This window comes from Saccopteryx bilineata, chromosome 9 (genome assembly GCF_036850765.1).
Source record: "Saccopteryx bilineata isolate mSacBil1 chromosome 9, mSacBil1_pri_phased_curated, whole genome shotgun sequence".
NCBI lineage: Eukaryota > Metazoa > Chordata > Mammalia > Chiroptera > Emballonuridae > Saccopteryx > Saccopteryx bilineata.
In genome coordinates, this window is record NC_089498.1 from 74,521,545 (window position 1) to 74,543,790 (window position 22,246).

The 22,246-nt window shown below is 49.0% G+C and overlaps 1 protein-coding gene across 1 annotated transcript; it reads left to right on the forward strand.

The window, feature by feature from the left end:
- Positions 1–17,974: 17,974 nt before the first annotated feature.
- On the forward strand, positions 17,975–20,132 carry DDIT4 (DNA damage inducible transcript 4). The gene is made up of 3 exons (XM_066243364.1): positions 17,975–18,131; positions 18,256–18,516; positions 18,791–20,132. The coding sequence occupies exons 2-3, from the start codon at positions 18,315–18,317 to the stop codon at positions 19,282–19,284; spliced, it is 696 nt and encodes a 231-aa protein (XP_066099461.1). The 5' UTR covers positions 17,975–18,131; positions 18,256–18,314; the 3' UTR covers positions 19,285–20,132.
- The last annotated feature ends 2,114 nt before the right edge of the window (positions 20,133–22,246 follow it).

Here is a 22,246-nt window from a genome sequence, read left to right on the forward strand (position 1 = left end):
CAAGCAGCTCTCCCTGCCTTATAAACCCCAAACCTGCCAATGCTCTGCCTCACTCTTGTGAACATCTAGAACTCACCAGTACTGGAGATGGACAAGTGCTTCCTGAACCACCATATTTCCTGCTTGCCCTGAATCAGGCACTATAGAAAGGGCAACATTTCCCAGCTTGGACACACCCTCAAATGCATTTTCCCTCTCCTGTGGGTTTCCAGGCTAGCCCACAGAAGCCTGATTCATCCACAACCACACTGGAACATAACATTAATTCTGACTATACCCTGGGTGAGCTAGGCCATTATGGCCACCAAACCACCACTTACAGTATTATTTTGATGGGAAAATGTGTTCTGAGCTCCAAGCAACCAAATTATAAGTGTGATACAGGCACACCCAGGTTCGAATACCAGTTTTAACACTTCCTAACTATGTGGTTATGGGCAAGGAACTATTCTCCCAGCCTCAGTTTCCCTCTTTGTAAAAGAATACCTCCTTTTAGGAGGTTGTAGTATAGACTAAATAGACACCTATCCAAGTATCCAAGGCACATGGCAGATGTTTCCCTCCTTCCTTTTATCGAGCTTTAGTGAAGAGACCTAGAGACAGGTCTCCAAGCACAGTGGCTTCCTTTGAAAAGGGCTCTTCTCCATCTTGCATGAGGACACTATCACCACTGGACTTGGGCTCAGAACAAGTGTTTATGAGATAAATGAGCTGCTGTCTTAGAAATCACAGAACATTCCTCATCTTTGACCTTCTCCAGTCTTTTACTGGCTTATCTGAGCCAAGAAATTTCTCCTGCCCCTCCTCAGCTCCCTGTCCCCCAATCTCTCCATGAACGACATTGTTCTGGCTTCCTTTGCTCCTGGTCCTGGGAAGGGGTTTGCCTCCTCCGGAAGGGGCCAGAAGCCCTGGCCTTTCACCCCCGGCCTGGATGAATGCCCAGAACAGCAAGCAGGAGGAGCGCAGAGACCCAGGGGCGCACTGCCTCCGCCGGAGAAAGGCAGACAGACCTCCTCTACTGGCTTTGGCTCTGGCCCCTCCTTGCTCTGTTTGTTTCCAGGCTGCAGCCAGAACAGTTTGTACTCAAAGGATGGTTAAACAGCCAAGGAATCCGTAGGGTCCTAAAGGGCCACCTCATTCCTTTCTTTGCCCTTGTTCCCAAAAGTCCCTGGCTTTAGGTTTCTTGTCCCCTGCCCAGGGTCACCAGCAGTGTGGTCAGTCATCTTGAATGAGCCTCCCTACGCTGCACTGTGCTCCCCACATTCCACCTTCACCCTTGATGCCACCATTTCCACAGTAATCTCTACTTTTTCACATTTGGAACCACAGAGCTTCCTCAGACCCTTCCTCCATCTTTCCAGATCTATCTAGTGCCCCTCACTCTGCAGTACTTCTCATTGGGTCTCCATTTCTCCAGCCCCACCCCATCTCTTACCCATCCCCCAATCCTGAAATAACAAAAACAAAGTCTTGTGAAAGTAATATGAGCTCATGGTGAAAATCCCACAGAGCAAGTTCAAGACTAAAAAGTAAAAGCTGCCCTCCCCTCCATCCCACAGAGATAACCCCTGTAAACAGTCTTTCCAGTAACCCTCTAGAAGTTTCCTCTGCACACTAAGTGTGTGTCTGCAGGGGAGTACCCTCTGTTTTTCCTTCAGAATGAGATAGATTATAGCATACAAATTAATCTGCAACTTCTTTTTACCTGACCATGTATCTTGGACATCTTTCTAAAATCCACCTCACTTGTTTTTACATCCACATGCTATCCCATGATTTGGATCTACTATAATTTTTTTTTTTTTTTTGTATTTTTCTGAAGTTGGAAACGGGGAGGCAGTCAGACAGACTCCCACATGCACGCGACCAGGATCCACTGGCACACCCACCAGGGGGCAATGCTCTGCTCATCTGGGGTGTAGCTCTATTGCAACCAGAGCCATTCTAGCGCCTGAGGCAGAGGCCACGGAGCCATCCTCAGCGCCTGGGCCAACTTTGCTCCAATGGAGCCTTGGCTGGGGGAGGGGAAGAGAGAAACAGAGAGGAAGGAGAGGGGGAGGGGTAGAGAAGCAGATGGGTGCTTCTCCTGTGTGCCCTGGCCAGGAATCAAACCCAGGACTCCTGCATGCCAGGCCAACACTCTACCACTGAGCAAACCGGCCAGGGCTGGATCTACTATAATTTTAAAGAATTTTTAAAACTGATTTTAGAGAGAGGAGAAGGATGAGAGAGACAAAAACATCGATTTCTTTCTATATGTGCCTGAAGCACATTGGGACAATGCTCTAACCAACTGAGCTACCGGTCAGAGCTGGATCTACTACAATTTATTTCACTATTCTTCTGGCATAGACACCTAGTGCTTTTCAGGTTTTGCCATCACTATCCACTTGGTTCCCAGCCTCAGTTCCCAAACATCCAATCTGCTCTTCCCACCACTGCTCAGTGCTAACTCCAGCTCAACGCCTTTCTGGTGTTAGGGTTATTCACTAGGTGTTTTATCTCCCCTTCTAGATCGTAAGCTCTTCAAGACAAGGTGTTTGCCTAAGAGCTCCTGGCAAGGAGCTCTGTAGGCCTGTCAACTCTGCAGTTTTTGAGCCAAGCTCAGTGCTGCTCTAAGGAAATGTAAGGAGGTTCTCAGGCCACATGGACACTCATTCTTTGTTTTCCCACTTCTATTGGGAACTCAGTGGGCCTGGCTTTTGTGCAAAGTATTGGAGCTCCAAGATGAAACAGATATAGACCTTGGCCTCCTAGAGCTTACAGTCAGTGGGAAAGGCAGGCATTGACCACCCACACAGATAAACACTTGTATAATTACACATGGAATGATTGCTTTGAAAGGAAACAACAGAAGAGAGATGGCGCCACTGGGAAGGCCTCTCTGAAGAGGTGATAAGGAGCAATGGAGAAGACCAATGCCAGCCTGCAGACCATGGGGACTGGCTCTTATTTAACCAAGCCACTCTGGACACTTCCCCTTTAGTCTTCTCATCTGACAAGAAGAGAGATCCCCCTTTCAGTTTTAACTTTCTGTGATAATGATAAATGCTATTCAAGTTCAGGAAAAGCAGAGTTACCCCCTGCCTTGGAGGGATTAGGGAAGACTTCTTGCTGATTTTGCACTGACCTTGATTCGCAGGTGGGCTCTAGTTCCATTCAATTCTGGGCCAAATATTTGTTGAGCATACACTATATGTATCAACACATAGAGGGTGTGTGTGTATGTGTGGATGCCAGGGGGAGTTGTGGTGTTGGTACTAGTAGGTGCTTAAAGATTTTAAGTATGTGACATCTGAAGGAGTTTACAGTCTGATTGGGCATCAGACCCAGAATGAGATCCTTTCAATATACAATGTCAAATGAGAAGAGAGCAACTCATCCACGGTTATGTGAACTGAGCACTGGCTTCAAAGTCAAGCAGGTCTAGGCTGGACTCCCTGCCCTGCACTCCCTGGCAGGGGAACATGGAGCTTCCCAAGTGTGCTGAATGAGGGCTCCTGGAGGGCTCTGAGCTTCAGACAAGCTTGCATATGAGTCAGAGCTACATGGGCATCTGGGAAGTAACCCCTGTGAATATGGAAGCAAGTGGGAAGAGAAGACTCTTAAATCCTTAGAGGAGGCAGCTGTGCTCACCACTATACCACCAACACTCCACGTAAGTCCTTAGAGGAAAAGCATCCCTCTGGGCACAGGGAACCTGGGTAAAGTCAATTTTACCAGTGTTGGGGAAAAAAATCCAAGCAAAAACAGCAGTTTAAAGGGTGCAAATGTCTCCCATTCTCTTTATTGGGTCAAGGATTTAGTACCCCCAGGGAGAGCACCAGATGAGAGAAGACAGTAATCTGCTGTTACCTCTGCCAGTCTCATTTCTGGGTCTATGTGGCTGTTTCTCTTTAACATGATTAAAAATACTGTCAATTATATGCTTCTACTTTGTTGATGTCCTCTTTATGATCCACTGTGCATGGCTATATATATTTTGAACATCTACATACATATTACTGTGTAAAGCTGTATACACAAAGCTATGCACACTGTACTTTATTGAAAATTTAAGAGCGTTTCAGAGGTAATTAGAACCATATGTGATTTTCCCCTCCTGTGCTGTGGAAGGGAGATGACTCTAGAGATAGGCAAGGGTATGCCTTGAAGGCTTGGTGGGCCAAAGTGAGGAGCCAGATCCACATTAAAGACAATGGGGAGTAATTAAAAGGTTCATAGAGAGGTCCTAGTGAGGTTGCATTAGGTATAATATATAGAAAGTTCCAGACTCTCCTTGTTTCTACTTAAGAAAACAATTCTCTCCACAATCAGAACTGGAAATCCCAAACCAGTTCTGTCCATAACTCATCTCTGCCTCACTTCTCAATTTGTAAAAGAAGGCCTGCCACAGTGTGGGGCTGCAGGACCGCAAGGTCAACTTCGGCAAGTAAGGAGGTGCAGAGGCTGAGGGGCTTCAGGTCAGCCTCAGCAAAACCCAGTGACATTGCTGTCAAATCTGAATGTCATTCCTTGCCTCCAGGGCTGGCTAGCTCTGGATTGGTGCATCAGGGTTGGAATCCTGTTCTTTGGGGAAAGAGCTTGGTGAAGCTTCTGCTGGCCTATTGATGTCCTCCTTTTCAGGGCCAGAGACTCTTAAAACTTCCTGGGAGAGTGAAGCAACACGCCTCATTGTGCAGCCCTCAGCAAATGCAGCAGCTGCACCAAGTGTTAAAGAAAAGCTCCTGTAATAACTATGTGTGATAATAAAAAGATAAAGAGGCAAATAGGTATGTAGGTCAACTCAAAAATAGCCACCCACCCATTTGGCCTGAGTAACCACTTGTGCCAGGTGGGTACAAAGAGTTTTCTTCCATCTCCTCCCAAGCTGATCTTCCCTGCTTTTTTTTCAAGACTGTTTTAAATGAAAGTCCCTTCCTGCACTAGCTGGAGGTGGCCTGGACAGTTCTGGCTGGCAGCTCTACAGGAGCAGGCAGTAGTCTCCACACCACCTCCACCAAACAAATCCTGGGGTCAGGGGGCACACGAGCTCGGCCTCACTGACGTGGGTTCTGGGGGCTAAGTTGGGGTTTGGGGTGGTGACTCACTGGCCACCCCTGCCCACCCCCATTAGGTTGTGCGTGCACCCAGGAGGCCTCCCCCACCCCAACAGAGGCCGTTTTGTTAGGAAACTCAGTCCCAGGAGTATTACAGCCTCAGGGTTGTAAGGGGGCCTACTCAGCCTCTCTCTTCCTCCCTCCCTCCACCACTCCGCCTTCTTCAGCCCTCACCAGAAAGGAGCTGGCCCCTCCACCCTGCTCCCACCCAGCAACCTAGCGACCAAAGCGCTGAGCTCAGCATCTCTGGGCCTCCGCCTTCTTCCCTTGTCCTCCCGGCCAGGAGGAGGAGTTTCCTTCCTCTCGGAGGTGGGCGGGGCCGGGGGGCCGGGGAAACCCCGCCCTTCTCCCCAGTCCCTCTCTCCTCGCCTCTTCCCATCCCCCAAAAGTACGTTCTTCAAGTCACGTCCCGGCGTTCTGTAACTCCAACCTCTGTAGGGGGTCCTCAGAGACAGACCTCCCCCCTAAGTCAGCTGCTTAGCATCTGTCACCTCTGAGGCTAGACTCCCCTAAGGTCGCACCTCAGCAGGGGGTTGGGAAGGGCAGGGTGAAAGAGCGCGCGGGGGGGGGGGGGGGGGGGGGGGTATTCCCTTCCCCCAACCTGGCTGGCCCTACTGCAGACCATGAGTTCAGCACTTGGTGTGCCCCTCTTCCTAGAGAAGAATGTAGAAATCTAGAATTTTTGTGTTTCTCTCTGCATTTCTTTTTTTAAATACAAAAAGATTCAGCAGTGGCTCCTAGATTCCTGTGTCAGAATCTGCCCTTTGTGGGTTACAGACTGGACACTTGGGGACACTGCTTCCCAGATTAGCCTTCCTAGAGACCAAAGCTCTCAGGAAATACCTGGGGGGGGGGGGGTAGGCTGAGGGGTGGTGATGACAGAATCTGCATTTCTGGGCCTGTAGGTATATAGCTAAAGTGAAACCCCTGGGGCCGCAGTGTGCCTTGTCATCCAGTCAGTGGGCCCTGCTGGGGAGGAAGAGCCTGATAGGTAAACCAAGGGCCAAACCAAGAGAGAAAGATTTTTGTCAGCAACTCCAGATGTTCACTAGCCACTGAGCCCCAACATGGCCTGGCTGCCTTTCCAGCCATACAGCCCTCACGCAGGCTCACAACTAAGCATATCAGTGGCTTGCAATCAAGGAAATGAGTGTAGACCCAGAGTCATGGCTCCAGCCTGCTGAGTGGTTACGGCAAGTCACTGCTCCGATCTGAACCTCAGATTTCTTACCTGTAAAATGACACTAATGAGACCTGCCCTGTCTACACTACACAAATATTAGTTGTTATATTTATTGACAGAATTATGAAAATACTAAAGTATATGGAAGGTGTTTTTGAAAGCAGAAAGAGCTCCGCCCTGACCAGATAGCCCAGTTAGAGCATTGTCTGGATAAGCCAGTGTGTAGATGGAAACAGCAGAAAATCAATCAATTTTTAATAAATAAATAAACAAAATCGTAAAGAACTCCTGAAAGGTCAAAGATTGTTGTGAGAGGTGGCAAAGTTGCAAGGTGGAACTGGCAGCTTTCATCACCTGTCAGCCAAGGAATTCCAGAAAAACCTAGGATGTAGTAGACCATGGGTGGCTGCCTTTTGCATAAATCTGTTTCCCAAACCTTTGGCTACTAAGGGCACCAGAGATTTAGAAGAAGAAAAAAATGCCCAGGAGAGTGGAGGTGAGGGATGGGGAGGGTGTTCTCTCAGGACCCACAGGGTCTAACATTCAAAGGTCTTAAGATTCATTCCATTGACTGACGAGTCCTGATAGTGAGAGGGCTGACTCCTTTCTCTGCGGGGTACTCTAACCCAGCCTTACCTCAGCTCCTTGGGGTGTCCCGAGGCTGGACTGTCCTCCTGCTCTTTCTGTTCTGAAAAAAAAAAAACAAAGAGCCTGACCAGGCGGTGGCGCAGTGGATAGAGCCTCGGACTGGGATGCGGAAGACCCAGGTTCGAGTCCCCAAGGTCGCCAGCTTGAACCTAGGCTCATCTGGTTTGAGCAAAAGTTCACCAGCTTGGACCCAAGGTCGCTGGCTCAAGCAAGGGGTTACTCGGTCTGCTGAAAGCCCATGGTCAAGGCCCATATGAGAAAGCAATCAATGAACAACTAAGGTGTCGCAATGCGCAAGGAAAAACTAATGATTGATGCTTCTCATCTCTCCGTTCCTGTCTGTCTGTCCCTGTCTATCCCTCACTCTGACTCTCTCTCTCTGTCTCTGTAAAAAAAATAATTAAAAAAATAGAAAAGAGACCTCATTTTCTGTGCAGGCAGGCGGTGAGCCCGGATTCAGACTATCCCCACTGTAGCAGCTCCCCATCACCCTATCATCCCTCTCCCCCACCACCCCCCTCCAGCTTGATGAGCAGAGCCCACCCTGACCCCGCCTTCCCCTCTGATAGATAGCAATTGGAAACCCTCAAAAGGCCAGAACACTGAAATGGCTGGAACTGGAATGTCTGTTTCTACCTTCTGGAGCAGGCCTTCTTCAGAGGGTCACCCCCTTACAGGCCTGGCCTAGGATTTTTAGCAAAGTAGCTTCAGGAACTCATGCTTTTTCTTTCCTTCATTATGATCCTTATGGAGGTTGAAGAGGCCTTTGGAATTCTCTGTTCTGGGTTTTCAAAACTGGGGTGTAAAAATCCCAACACTCCATGAAGCCCCAGGATAATCACAGTGTATCTTTTTTTTTTAATTTTATTTATTCATTTTTAGAGAGGAGAGAGAGAGGGAGAAAGAGAGACAGAGAGAGGGAAGGGGGGGAGGAGCTGGAAGCATCAACTCCCATATGTGCCTTGACCAGGCAAGCCCAGGGTTTCAAACCGGCGACCTCAGCATTTTCAGGTCGATGCTTTTACCCACTGCGCCACCACAGGTCAGGCCTGTATCTTTTTTTTTATTAAAAATATTTTTTTTAATTTAAGAAAAAAATTAACTTATGCAAACTTAACTTTTACTTAATTTAAACTAAGTAATTTAACTAGTAATTTAAAATTTTGCCACTAAAATTTATGTAGACAAAATGTAAAAATAGAATGCAAAGTTGTATTATTTATAATTAAAATACTCAAGTTCAAAGATGTGTTATGTTTACTACAGACGGTTTCAGGCAACAGCCCAGAACCCTATGCATCCTTAGCGGTCAAATAACCTGAACTCAGATCAGCTGACTTCTGCCCTGGGCTTTCTCAGAGCCATTTTGCTTAGGCTTCAGGTACTCACTAAAGAGGGATGTTGCCTCACTCTCCCTCCACCCATTTTCTTTCCTCTAAAGCAGGAGTCTCAAACTCAACTCAGCATGTGGGCCGCAGAGCAAGATCACAGCCGTTAGGCTGGCCGCACTAGGTCTACAAAAGGCAACTGTTACGAAACACTTTTCTCACTGCAGTTGAAAACAAAAAAAATCAGTACAACAAGCACAATGGTACATGCAGTTTACTCAGTGTCACAAAACGACCAGAAACTGTAGTTCGCATCACAACTACTGTTAACTAAGCTAATATCTAGCTAGGATGCTAGAGAAATGAAAAATACAAGTAGGCCCCTAGGCTTACTTAATTTTATCCAAAATATTTTGAACTTCGTGGATTAGTCTGCGGGCCGGCCGCGAGTTTGAGACCCCTGCTCTAAAGGGTTCTTAAGCCAGGTTGGGAAAGGGATCCTGTAAAGCTGGCTAAAAGCTGGTCCTGGAGCAGATAGGATTCCTTTCTAAGAGGCAGTGGGGTGTGTTAGTGAAAAAAGTGACGGTGCTTTGGAGTCTGGCTGGGTCCATTTGACAACTCGACCACTCTGGGTGTGTGGGCAACAAGGTGGAAGGTGATGAAAGCCTGGTAGATCTTTGTGTCTTTTACCGCGGTGCTGGGGTTAATAGAGGTCTGTCAGAATTCTAAGACCACCCTCCTAGCTCTCAAAACCCCCATTCTTACAGCCCTGGCCGGTTGGCTCAGTGGTAGAGCGTCGGCCTGGCGTGCAGGAGTCCTGGGTTCAATTCCTGGCCAGGGCACACAGGAGAAGTACCCATCTGCTTCTCCACCACTCCCCCTCTCCTTCCTCTCTGTCTCTCTCTTCCCCTCCTGCAGCCAAGGCTCCATTGGAGCAAAGTTGGCCCGGGCGCTGAGGATGGTTCTGTGGCCTCTACCTCAGGCGCTAGAATGGCTCTGGTTGCAATGGAGAGTTGCCCCAGATGGGCGGAGCATCGCCCCCTGGTGGACGTGCCAGGTAGATCCCAGTTGCATGCGGGAGTCTGTCTGACTGCCTCCCTGTTTCCAACTTCAGAAAAATACAAATAAACAAAAACACACACAAAAACAACCCCATTCTTTTGCATGGTGTTTTATCAAGCCAGTCCTTTGTGGGGTTCCCACTACTCTTACCCTGTCCAGAGGAAAGAACTTCTTGTTGTCACCAGAAAAGGACCATGACTGAGGCAGGTCTGCCCCGGCATGGTCTGGAATGCGTGGGTTCTTGACTTTGTGCAGGAAGGATTTCACAACACGAGTCCAGGTGATTTTGAGAGTATGTTTATTAAAGCTGGGGACAGCGCAACAAAGGAAGGGCTTAAGATAGAAGAGGCAAGACCGCAGCAATAGGAGTGAGCCCTAGACTGGGCTGCCTATACTCAGGAAAGGAAGTCACAGCAACAGAAGTGAGCCATGCTGGGCTGCATGGACTCAGGAAATAAGTTACAGTAACAGAAGTGAGCCATGCTGGGCTACAGAGATTCAGGAAACAAGTTACAGAGGCAAAAGAAGAGTCCTTAGAGCAGGGGTTTCAAACTCGCGGCCCGTGGGCCGCATGCGGCCCGCCGAACAATTTTGTGCGGCCCGCAGACTAATCCACGAAGTTCAAAATATTTTGGATAAAATTAAGTAAGCCTAGGGGCCTACTTGTATTTTTCATTTCTCTAGCATCCTAGCTAGATATTAACTTAGTTAACAGCAGTTGTGATGCGAACTACAGTTTCTGGTCGTTTTGTGACACTGAGTAAACTGCATGTACCATTGTGCTTGTTGTACTGATTTTTTTTTTTTGTTTTCAACTGCAGTGAGAAAAGTGTTGCATAACAGTTGCCTTTTGTAGACCTAGTGCGGCCCGCCTAACGGCTGTGATCTTGCTCTGCGGCCCACATGCTGAGTTGAGTTTGAGACCCCTGCCTTAGAGGCAGGTTCACCATGTTAGGCCAGGATAAGGTTCTGCTGCCCACTGCTCCCCTGGTTGCAAGTCTTGTAGGGACCCTTGGAGTTCAGGAGAAAGAAAGTAAAGTACACACCTGAGGAAAGAAGTGAGGTGTGCAGGGATGCTCAAGAGAGAGAACGTGCACTGGATCTTTTGTCTTGAGGGTTTTTAAAGCTTTTTTATTTACAAACCCTTGTGTCGGGGGCTGACTTTCAGTAGATCGCAGTGAGGGCGCTGCTCTGATATGTGGAAAACCCTGACCCAGAAGCAGGTTGTCTATGAATGGTTAAGCACCAGGTTCCCAATAAACGTTCATTGTGTGACAGGTCAGGAGGCCCCCTGTCCAGCCCATGCCCTGTTTCCCAGGACCAGGGGCTCTCAGCACCTGACCCTGGTCCTGATCCATGGAGAGGCATGCAATGCCATGGAGGCAGATGGGGACAGCTGTTTTGACGGTTTTTATCTGTTTTGTAAAGGTGGAAGTTTTAGGAAAGTTCTCAGGAGTGGTCTCAACAGAATATTCAACAGCTTTCCAGGTGTGTTCCGTAATATGCTGGTGCATCAAAATGAACCTATAGGGGAGTTTGGGATCATTTCCTTGCCAGCTTCACTGCTTTACTTTTATCTCGGGTTTGTCTGGCTCTCATTGGGCTTTTTGTTGTTGTTATTATTTATTCCCCTGACTTCATCCATTCTCAGGTGTGGCTGGCTCTTGTAGCACTAACTGGGTCTCTGTTATCTCTCTCCCTGACCAAGGTGATTTAAGCTACTCACTCTCTGGTTGGGGAGAAGTATAAACCATCTGCTCCTAAGTGTCCTTGGCTAGGGACAAAACAATCTTGTCATTTATTAGCAGGCTGTTAATTGCACAGCCTTGTTTGACTATCTTGTCTCAGATTCCCTCATTGCACTTGTCAGGGAATTTTCCTAACTTTTTACTATCTTGCCTCATTGTAAAACCTAGGAACCTGCCTGACCTGTGGTGGCGCAGTGGATAAAGCGTTGACCTGGAATGCTAAGGTTGCCGGTTCAAAACCCTGGGCTTACCTGGTCAAGGCACATATGGGAGTTGATGCTTCCTGCTCCTTCCCCTGTTCTCTCTCTCTCTTTCCTCTCTCTCTCTCTCTCTCTCTCTCTCTCTCGCTCTCTTCAATAAAAATGGATAAATAAAATCTTAAAAACAAACAAACAAAAAACCTAGGAACCCAGCAGAAACATCTGGCTATGAGCTCATCATTATCACATGTAGGCCTCGTCTCTATAGCTGCATGCCATCTCACCAGCCCCTAACCCATCCCCACACAAAGGCCCTTTGAGAGGCTGGGGAGCCAACCCAGCATTCCTTCCAGGACCTCTCTTTCTGGGAAGTCAGCAGATATCCCAACCAGAGGGATGTCTGGACAGCTTGTGTACAAAAGGGCCCCATCCAGACCTACCAAATCAGAATGGGGATTAGGGAGATGGAAATCTATGATTTACAAACTCCTCAGATGTTTCCAATTGTCAATCAGGCTTAAAAGTCATTAGTTTGAAGGATCACTCAGGGCCTTGATTTCCTCATCTGTAGAATGGCACTATATCCATTCTTCAGTGTGTAGTAGCTCAGTGGTCCCCAGCCTTTTTTGGGCCATGGACCAGTTTAATGTCAGAAAATATTTTCACAGACCGGTCTTTAGAGTGGGACAGATAAATGTATCACGTGACCGAGACAAGCATCAAGAGTGAGTCTTAGATGGATGTAACAGAGGGAATCTGGTCATTTTTTAAAAATAAAATATACCTGACCTGTGGTGGCACAGTGGATAAAGCGTCAACCTGGAAATGCTGAGGTCGCCGGTTCAAAACCCTGGGCTTTCCTGGTCAAGGCACATATGGGAGTTGATGATTCCAGCTCCTCCCCCCTTCTCTCTCTCTCCTCTCTCTCCCTCTTTGTCTCTCTCTCTCCTCTCTAAAAATGAATAAATAAAATAAAGTAAAATAAATAAATAAAACATAGTTCAGACTTAAATATAAATAAAATGGAAATAATGTAAGTTATTTATTCTTTCTCTGCGGACTGGTACCAAATGGCGCAAGGACCGGACCAGAGCAATCCGGGCCCAGGGGTTGAGGACCACTGTAGTAGCTAATACATTTTAAAAGCTTCTTTCAAAAGCTGCACAATACAATGTATTGTTAGTATTTCCATTTCAAAAAGTAGCTTTGTTTACAAAGACTACTTACTTAGTTTTTAATTCTCCCTCCAATAGCACTGAGATTCTATGGTGAAGCCCTGGGCTGTTGACAGCTTTTGCAGCCCTCCAGGTAATCCAGGTGCACTTATAATTTTGCTATTTTGACCTAGTTGTTTGTTGTTTTTTAAGTAAAAAAGCCACAGAAGTCCTAAAAACACTTTTGCTGGCTTCATTGTCCCATCTCCTACCAGCACTCCACCTTCCTCGCACCACGCTGCACCCTGACCCATTGGCTCCTCCTGCCACCTCCACTCCCTTGCTGAGAAGTTTCCAAAGGGCTGTGGGACAGAGCTATGCAAGCAAGCTGGCTGGCCGTCAAGAGTTCCCATCCTGGATTCTGGGGTTCCCAGAATCACACCCCCACCCCCAGATCTGGTTTAACTCCCCAAACCCGACTGAGGCAGCTCGCCAGACTGAGGCCCTGGGAACCGATGCACAGGACAGAAACCACCCGAACAGGGAGGGGCAGGTGGGCAGGCATGAGTGCTTATTGACTTTAAATTGCAGGCTGTCGCGGGTCCCCTGGGAACAGAGCAGAGTTCAGGAAGAGAGAATGTCTGTATGGTCAGGGCTCTGGTCACAGAGACTGGGACATGGGGCCTGGTTAACTCCATGGTCCTGAGTCACCTGGGGCATGACACTAGCCCAAAGCCAGTCTCCCCATCAGGGTAGTCTTGATGCAGATTCATGCTGCACAGTGTCTACATGACTAATGCTCCCTGGAGCTCAACTATCCAGAAAACATGTAAATATAGACTATAATGGGAATCGTGCCTTCTGGAGTTATGCAAAGTGGCAGCCTTACTCCCTTCAAAGGGAATATAAACTTCAAAAGTATTTTGAGGAGAGTGACTGCTTGATGGGTTTGGGGGTCTCCTTTGGAATGATAAACGTGTTTTGTAATTAGATAGAGGTGGTGGTTGCACAATATTGTGAATACAATAAATGCCACTGAATTGTTTGTTTTATTTATTTTTATTTTTTATTGGGAGATTTTAGAGAGACAGAGACAGGAAGGGAGAGAAAGAGAGAGAGAAGCATTCATTTTGTTGTTCCACTTTAGTTCATTTTTGGTCACTTCTTGTATGTCCCCAACCTTGGTATTTTCAGAAAATGTTCTAACCAACTGAGCTAACTGGCCAGGGCCTGACTTGTTCACTTTTGTGTGTGTATGTGACAGAGAGAGAGAAGGACTGGGACAGACAGGAAGGGAGAGAGATGAGAAGCATTAACTCATAGTTGCAGCACCTTAATTGTTCATTGATTGCTTTCTCATATGTGCCTGACCAGGGTGGCAGGCAATGCTCCAGCCAAGCCAATGACCCCTTGCTCAAGCCAGTGACCCCGCACGAGCCAGCAACCTTGGGGTTTTGAACCTGGGTCCTCAGCATCCCAGGCTGATGCTCTACCCAATGTGCCATCACCTGGTCAGACCGGACTTGTTCATTTGTAGTGGTTAGTTTTATATGTAAACTTCATCTCAATTAAAAACATTTTAAAAAGTATTTTGAGCCTGACCTGTGGTGGCGCAATGGGTAAAGCATTGAGGTCGCTTGTTCAAAACCCCAGGCTTGCCTAGTCAAGGCACATATGGGACTTGATACTTTCTGCTTCTCCCCCTTTCTCTCTCTCTGTCTCCTCTCTCTAAAATGAAAAAAAAGAAAGAAAGAAAGAAAGAAAGAAAGAAAGAAAGAAAGAAAGAAAGAAAAAAACTATTTTGAGGTACTTGAAGGTAAAGTACTAATTGCTTTAAAAGATTTCCCACAAGTCAGCCATCAGTACATCACCTCTCCCCAGCTTCCTGGGGTTGCTAACAATACTCCAACTGGAAGAACTAGGTTGCCTTAGAAGCCCCACTCTCAGACCCAAGCTGAGGAGGAAGGGGAATGTTCAGATACATCCAAGGCTCTTGGCAGCACCTGTCAGAAAGAGGATGTAAAGTTAGTAGCATTGAGGTCTTCTGAAGGGCCACCTCAAAGGCCCACCTAGATGCTGGGAATCCAGACGTAGGTCTGCAATTCTGGGGAAATCCACCTCTTGCTTAGCCTAGCCACCCACTTATCCATTCATTTATTTATTCACCTAAGGAATATTCACTAAGGAATATTCTACTATGTGCTAGCCACTGGAAGTTAAGAAGAGTAGACAGCCACCCTCAACAAATGCATAGTCCAATGGGAAGATGAAAGTGGGAACTATTATTAACAGAGATATGCACAAGGGATAAGGATGACGTGAGGAGGAGCACTTAAAGGATGGAGGTTTGGATTAGGGTATGGAGGAAACCTTCCTGGCGGAAAGGATGCCAGAGCTGGGTCTCCAAGGCAAGCCTGACCCACAGCCAGCGTAGGCCCAGGAGGAGTAGAAGGGAGAGAGAAGCACACCGGATGCAGGGTTTATAGGATCTCTGGGGGCTCTGAAGAGGCTGGGCTCAGAGGATAGAAATACCTCCACCCAGAAGTGCCACATTTTGGGGTTTCCCCGCACCCCATCTGCTTTAGTGCAAGAAAGGGTGTACAAGGTAGTAACAAAGTCTTTTCATCTCCAGCCAGGTGAAAGGGATCCTATCCTTCACCTCACAGGATGAACCAAGACCCTTTACCCTGGCTCCTCAGAGGGACTAACAGTTAAGAAATTCCCCTTCCAGCCTGACCAGGCAGTGGTGCAGTGGATGGAGCGTCAGCCTGGGACACAGAGGACCCAGGTTCGAAACCAAAGGTCGCCAGCTTGAGCGTGGAATCTTAGACATGACCCCATGGTTGCTGGCTCGAGCCCAAAGGTCTCTGGCTTGAGCAAGGGGTCACTCGCTCTGCTGTCACCCCCCCCCCCATCAAGGCACATATGAGAAATAATCAATGAACAACTAAGGTGCTACAATGAAGAATTGATGCTTCTCTTCTCTCTCCCTTCCTGTCTGCCTGTCCCTATCTGTCCCTCTCTCTGACTCTCTCTTGTCTCTGTCAAAACAAATAAACAAATAAATAAATATAGAAATTTTTTTAAATCAAGTTTCCTTAATCTGACCTGTGGTGATGCAGTGGATAAAGTGTCAACCTGGAATGCTGAGGTCACTAGTTTGAAACCCTGGGCTTGCCTGGTCAAGGCACGATCAAGGGAGTTGATGCTTCTTGCTCCTCCTCCCTTCTCTTTCTCTCCCTCTCCTCTAAAATGAATAAATTTTTTAAAAATCTTAAAAAATAAAAAATCAAGTTTTCTTAGATTAGTGTTCCACATTTTCCCAAAATATATCCTTTTTTTTTTTTCTGCCAGAGAGAAAGTGTAACAAAAGAAAAATACCCTAAGTCTACCTCCTGTTGTCTCAGGTGCCCCAGCCCAGTCAGTCTGGTGAGAAGTCCTCTGATGGATTAATTCCCTGATCTTCTCTCCTAGGCAACAGAAAAACACAACCATACAGGTAACAACAACCCTCTTTTTCCTACTTCAGTACAGGGTGATCCCAAGAAGATGGCATCTATCCCTAGCCCTCCAAACTACTCTGCCCTGGTATCCTTAAGGTTCCCAGCAAGTGACAGCAGTTTGGAGGACAGGACAGAAAGGACCTCTGTTTAGGCCTTACAAACTCCAGAGGCTGAAACTATTCTGTTTTGCTGCAATCTTTAAGATATCTCCTAATCTGAGTCCCTTAATTTTTTTTTTTTTTTGAGAGAGTGGGAGAGAGATGAGAAGCATCAACTTGTAGTTGTGTCACTTTAGTTGTTCATTGATTGCTTCTCATACATACTCCATACATACATACTCCAGCCTAGCCAGTAACCCCTTGCTCAAGCCAGAGACTTTGGGCTCAACCCAGCAACCATGGGATCATGTCAATAATCACACGCTCAAGCTGGTGACCATGTGTTTAAGCCCGTGACCCTGTGCTCAAGCTGGTGACCTCTGGGTTTCAAACCTGTGACCTCAATGTCCAAGGTCGATACGCTAGTCACTACGTCACCACTGGTCAGCACCCTAATTTATATATTTTTTATACATAAATTTGTCTCCAGAGGTGGTTTCTCATCTGGAAAATGAGGGTGGGGTGCAGGGCTTGAAATCTGGTCCTTTTCAGTTCTAAGTCTTGATTTGCATGGATGGACCACCTATCAGCCTTTTTTGTGTGTTTGTTTTTAAATGGGGATGAGGCTGGGTACAGTAGTTGACTGACCTCTCCAACAACAGTCAGTAGTCATGTGCAATGTCCCCAGGCAAGGCCCACCTGTCCTATCTGGTGTGGCTCCAGCCTACTCCCCCCCCCCCCCCCCCCCCCCAGCAGGAGCATTTGATGTAAGTTTAGTTCCCTCTTCCATCAGGATCCTCTGGTCCCAGATTGATAAACCTTTAAAGAAATAAAGGTCGAGACCCTCCTAACCTATTCCCACTCTCAGCAATCACTCTGTGTCTCCGAGCACGGCCATCAGGCCAGATTGCCTCTGGCCCCGCCTAAATGATGAAACAGGGGTTGGTCATTGCACTCCCAGGTTTTTCCTGAGATGATTCTCAGTCCTGATGCAACTCTTCGGGTCTTTTACACAAAGCTCTTTGGATAAGGGGCGCTAGGACCCGACGGACGCCTGGGGGCTCTCGGCCACAGAGGGCCAGGGAGTCACTTTTTGCACCGCGGACATCTGTAGGGACAGTGGATGGGTCAGTGTGCCTATCTCACCATTCTCAGCCACAGGACCAGGCGCTACGAACCCCAGGCCATTGACATTCCTTTAACCACCCTCACAAACCTTTTCCTTGGGAGCAGTGGGATGTAGGAGCGGACACGGTTTGTGGGCCAGGCGCAGGCGCATATGGGAGGGGACACTGACCCCCCCCCCCCCATTAACCCATCCTCTGGGGCTGTACAGTAACAGGCGGGTGGGCAACTGGGCTGTGGGGAAGGGGACACTCGGCGCCCGGAGCTGCCGAGACTTTGGACCTCATCCCCATATCCGGATCATTCGCAGGGCAGGGTTAGCACGGGATACGTGCGCGAGGCCAGGTTAAAATCAGCTCCCCGCGCCACCGTCCCACGGGTATCCACCCGTGCGCCCCGTTGTATCTTTAGCTCGTAGGTTCACAGACTCTGGGGGCAACCGTTTTTCCTGTCCGTCGCCTTTTCAAGTTCCCCAGCCTTTCCCCCTGCGCGGTGACGGGCTACCCCGCCCCCCCCACCCCCCCAGCAACACGACCCTATAATAAACAAGTTTTTCCCTGATCCTCCCCTGCCGCGAGCGCCCTTGGGGACCTTGGCAGCTGCAGCCGCGGCCGAGCCCTTCCAGAAAGGAGGCGTGGCCAAGGCTCAGGGTAAAGCCTGGAAAGTGAGGGGGTTCAGCGGGGGCGGGGCCAGATTGCTGTCACCAGGCAAGAGAGAACGTTGCGAACGTGCGCCCGGAGCCCATTGGCAGAGGCGGGCCACACTCCCGGGTCTGGATTGGGCTGCAGCACTAACGGGGCGTGGCTTCTCCGCGGTAATCCTTATAGGCCTCTCTGCGCTGGTGCTAGGGACCGCAGCAGGCCAAGGGGCAGGTGAGGGTGGTTAGAAGGGACAAGTCTGGGCAGCGCTCGGGGGTTGGCACCAGTTCGCGCACCCATTCAAGCGGCACTTGTCCCAGCAGTTCTCGCTTATCACGCCAGCTGGTGAGTGTCCCCTCTCGGTGTGCTGATCCCTAAGAGAGGAGGCCTCAGCGGTACGGCTCCTAGCGTTCGCAATTTGGGCCAGCCCTCAGACTAACGCCAGGTCGGTGCCCCTCTTGTCTTACAGCGTCTTCTGCGCTCCCGCACCTGAGCTCATCTGCAAACGTCCTGGTGTCGGTCCTCACCATGCCTAGCCTTTGGGATCGCTTCTCGTCGTCCTCCTCCTCTTCGTCTTCGTCCTTGTCCCGATCTCCCACCCCAGATAAGCCGCCGCGCTCAGCCTGGGGGTCGGCGGCCCGAGAAGAGGGGCTCGGCCGCTGCGCGAGCCTGGAGAGCTCGGACTGCGAGTCTCTGGACAGCAGCAACAGCGGCTTCGGGCCGGAGGAAGGTGAGCCGTGGGCGGGGGCCGGAGGCGACTCGGGGGCCGGGGAGGAGAGAGGAGAGCCGCGCTGGAAGGCGTCAGACCCACCTTGGCTCGCTGTCCCGTCGGCACCCAGACTGCGGAGGGTGGAGGAGTGGCGGAAGGGGATTGGAGTGGAGGGCACCATTGTGGGGCGGAAGCTGAGGCACGGAGTGGGAAGGAGAGTTGATTTTTTAGCGAAGCAGCATCTCCCCCATTGCGAGTTGCTCTTTCAACCCTTCCCTGTGTGCCCTCCCTTCAGACTCGGCATACCTGGACGGGGTGTCCTTGCCCGACTTCGAGCTGCTCAGCGACCCCGAGGACGAGCACCTGTGTGCCAGCCTGATGCAGCTGCTGCAGGAGAGCCTGGCCCAGGCACGACTGGGCTCGCGGCGCCCCGCGCGCCTGCTGATGCCCGGCCAGCTGGTGAGCCAGGTGGGCAAGGAACTGCTGCGCCTGGCCTACAGCGAGCCGTGCGGCCTGCGGGGGGCGCTGCTGGACGTCTGCGTAGAGCAAGGCAAGAGCTGCCACAGCGTTGGCCAGCTGGCCCTCGACCCCAGCCTGGTGCCCACCTTTCAGCTGACCCTCGTGCTGCGGCTGGACTCACGCCTCTGGCCCAAAATCCAGGGGCTGCTCAGCTCCGCCAACTCCCCCTTCGTCCCTGGCTTCAGCCAGTCCCTGACGCTGAGCACCGGCTTCCGAGTCATCAAGAAGAAGCTGTACAGTTCGGAACAGCTGCTTATTGAGGAGTGTTGAATTGGGGCCTGGGGGACGCCACTGCCCCCCACGGCGGACAACTGAACTTTTGGGGTGGACATGGACAGGCAGGAGCTGAGAGACTGACGCCTGTCATTAGAGAACTGACGACAAACAGCCACTGAGGGGAAGAAGGTCGAGGTGTGGGGGAAAGTGTTCCTGGGAAGCTCACTGAGGCGTGTGTAGGTGGCTTCTCGTTGGGGGCACAGGCTTGCCCTTCAGTACTGTAGCATGAAACAAAGGTTTGGGGGCCAACTCGGCTTCTGGCTGGATGTGTATGTAGCATGTACCTTACTTTTATTGTTACTGACAGTTATGACTACAGTGGTGTGACAGGCAGGAGAGCAGCTGGACTGCACTGGCCTCTGCAATGGTGTATGCTCGTGGTAACTGGCCCTGGTGGGAGGGGGGAGATGATGGAGGTGTTTGTGTATCTTATGGTCTGAAGGAGCCAGACGTGTTTGTTCTTTGTTTTTGCATCTTCTGTTTTTTTTATTGGAGCTTCACTACTGACCTGTTCTAGGCAGCTATCTTACAGACGCATGAATGTAAGAGTAGGAAGGGGTGGGTGTTGGGATCACTTGGGGGATCTTTGACACTTGAAGAAAAAATACACCTGGGAGCTGCGTTTGGCCCATCCCCCACTGTGTACTGAAGAGTTGATCTGGAAGGGGTGGGGATGATTGGGGTGGGGGCTGGAACCCTTCCCCCAGAGTGCCATCTGGGTCTTCCATCTAGAACTGTTTACATGAAGATACTCGCTGTTCATGAATACACTTGATGTTCAAGTATTAAGACCTATGCAATATTTTTTACTTTTCTAATAAAAAAGTGTTTGTTAAAAGTTGGTTGAGTCGTCTCTTATACTGCTAAGAAATAAGAGGGAATGGGATGGGTGCTGTTAAAAGGTGGGTTTCATCAGATTCAGGTTTACCTGTGTGTTTCTCTGTCCCTTTCCGGGGCTGCCTGGCAGCCTGGTAATGGAGGTATGTAACTTGTGTGCCATCTGTGCCAAGAACCCTGGATCCCTGCCTCTGCTGGCAGAGGCCACCAGGGGAAAGCGCTGGAAGGTGAGGAGTGAGTCAGACCTCCCACAGAGCCAGTCTCAGTAGGCAGAGCTCACCTGGCTGTGCCCTGCATTAGCAGGCCCAGGTCCCCGAAGCCCAAGGTGCTTACAGGTACAAAAGGACTGCAAGAGACTATTTCTTTCTGTTAAAAAAAAATGACAGTTCTATTTGTGCTGCAGTCATGAAAACTATAAAAGTATATTTGGATACAAAAAGGCCAAAGGGCAGGAACAGCAATAAATGGATTTTGAAAAAGACTTTCCACCTGACCTGTGGTGGCGCAGTGGATAAAGCGTTGACCTGGAATGCTGAGGTTGCTGGTTTGAAACCCTGGGCTTGCCTGGTCAAGGCACATATGGGAGTTGATGCTTCCTGCTCCTCCCCCTTTTCTCCCTCTCTCTCCTGTCTCTAAAAATGAATAATTTTTTTTTTTTTGACAAAGACAGAGAGAGGGACAGATAGGGACAGATAGACAGGAAGGGAGAGAGATGAGAAGCATCAATTCTTTGTTGAGGTACCTTAGTTGTTCATTGATTGCTTTCTTATATGTGCCTTGACCGGGGTGCTACAGCAGACCGAAGTGACCCCTTGCTCAAGCCAGCGACCTTGGGTCCAAGCTGGTGAGCTGTGTTCAAAGCAGATGAACCCGCACTCAAGCTGGTGACCTTGGGGTTTCGAACCTGGGTCCTCTGCATCCCAATCCGATACTTTATCCACTGAACCACCACCTGGTCAGGCAAAAAATAAATTTTTTTAATCTAAGAAAAAGTTATAAAAATAAAAAAGACTATTTTCTTCAAGACTCTTACTAGACAAGGAAAGAGGGATATGACCTGCCACTGGGAGGTGTGGCCCAGGCAGGTGTGGAACTCACAACACACACACATGCACATGCAGGTGAAGGAGAAAAGGAGCGAGGGCTTGGAGAGCAAGGGAATTACAGTCCTGTCTCCATGAATGCCCAGGGTGACCTGTACTCATTGTACTCTCTGGGCCCCAATTTTGTTATCAGTGAAATTGGGGTTGGGCCAGATGAAGGCCAAGGCTTTTTCCTCTTTTCACTCCCTGTGACTGTCAGGCAGTCCTCCCACACTGGCCTTTCGAGAGTTATCTCCCTTGTTTTTCTTCCTGGTCCCAGAGATAGGCCTTGTTTGCCTAACTGTAAAATAGTACTTCTTCCATTTGAGTGCGTAGTCAAATTTATTGGGCCCCCCGTAAAACCCAGCAGATCCCTAAGTATTTGTGGAGATCTGACTGTCTGGAGAAGCCCCAGGAATCTGCATTTCCACCAGGAATTCTGACACAGGGTCCTGAACTTTGGGGTGGTTTGGAAGACGCTCATCTCTTTGGCAAAAGTGGGCGACTTGTTCCCAAAAGGAATAAATTTGGGTTAGAACTAGATTTGAAAATCGTGATAGCAAATGAGAAGATGCCCAGAGCAATTTTAGCAGAGCCCTCACCTTCATTTTCTGAGCACATCTTCCTAATGTGAATTATGAGTCCAATAGGGATTTGTAATGTTTTACAAATTAGTAAACAGAGGCCCAAGCCCTTGAATGGCCATCTCCTTCTGCATGGCTGACCTGCTCATCAGCCCCTCAGGTTGGGAGCTGGGAGTGAAGCAGGCTCAACATTTGAGTGATGTCTGAGGGTCACTTTCTTTCTTTTATTAGTTTTTTAAGATTTTATTTATTGATTTTATAGAGAGAAGAGAGAAAGAGAAGGGGGTGGAGCAAGAAGTATCAACTCAGTTGCCTCACTTTAGTTGTTCATTGATTGCTTGTCATACATGCCTTGACGGGGCAAGCCTAGGGTTTTGAACTGACAACCTTAGCATTCCAGGTTGATACTTTATCTACTGCGCCACCACAGGCCAGGCTAAGGATCACTTTCCT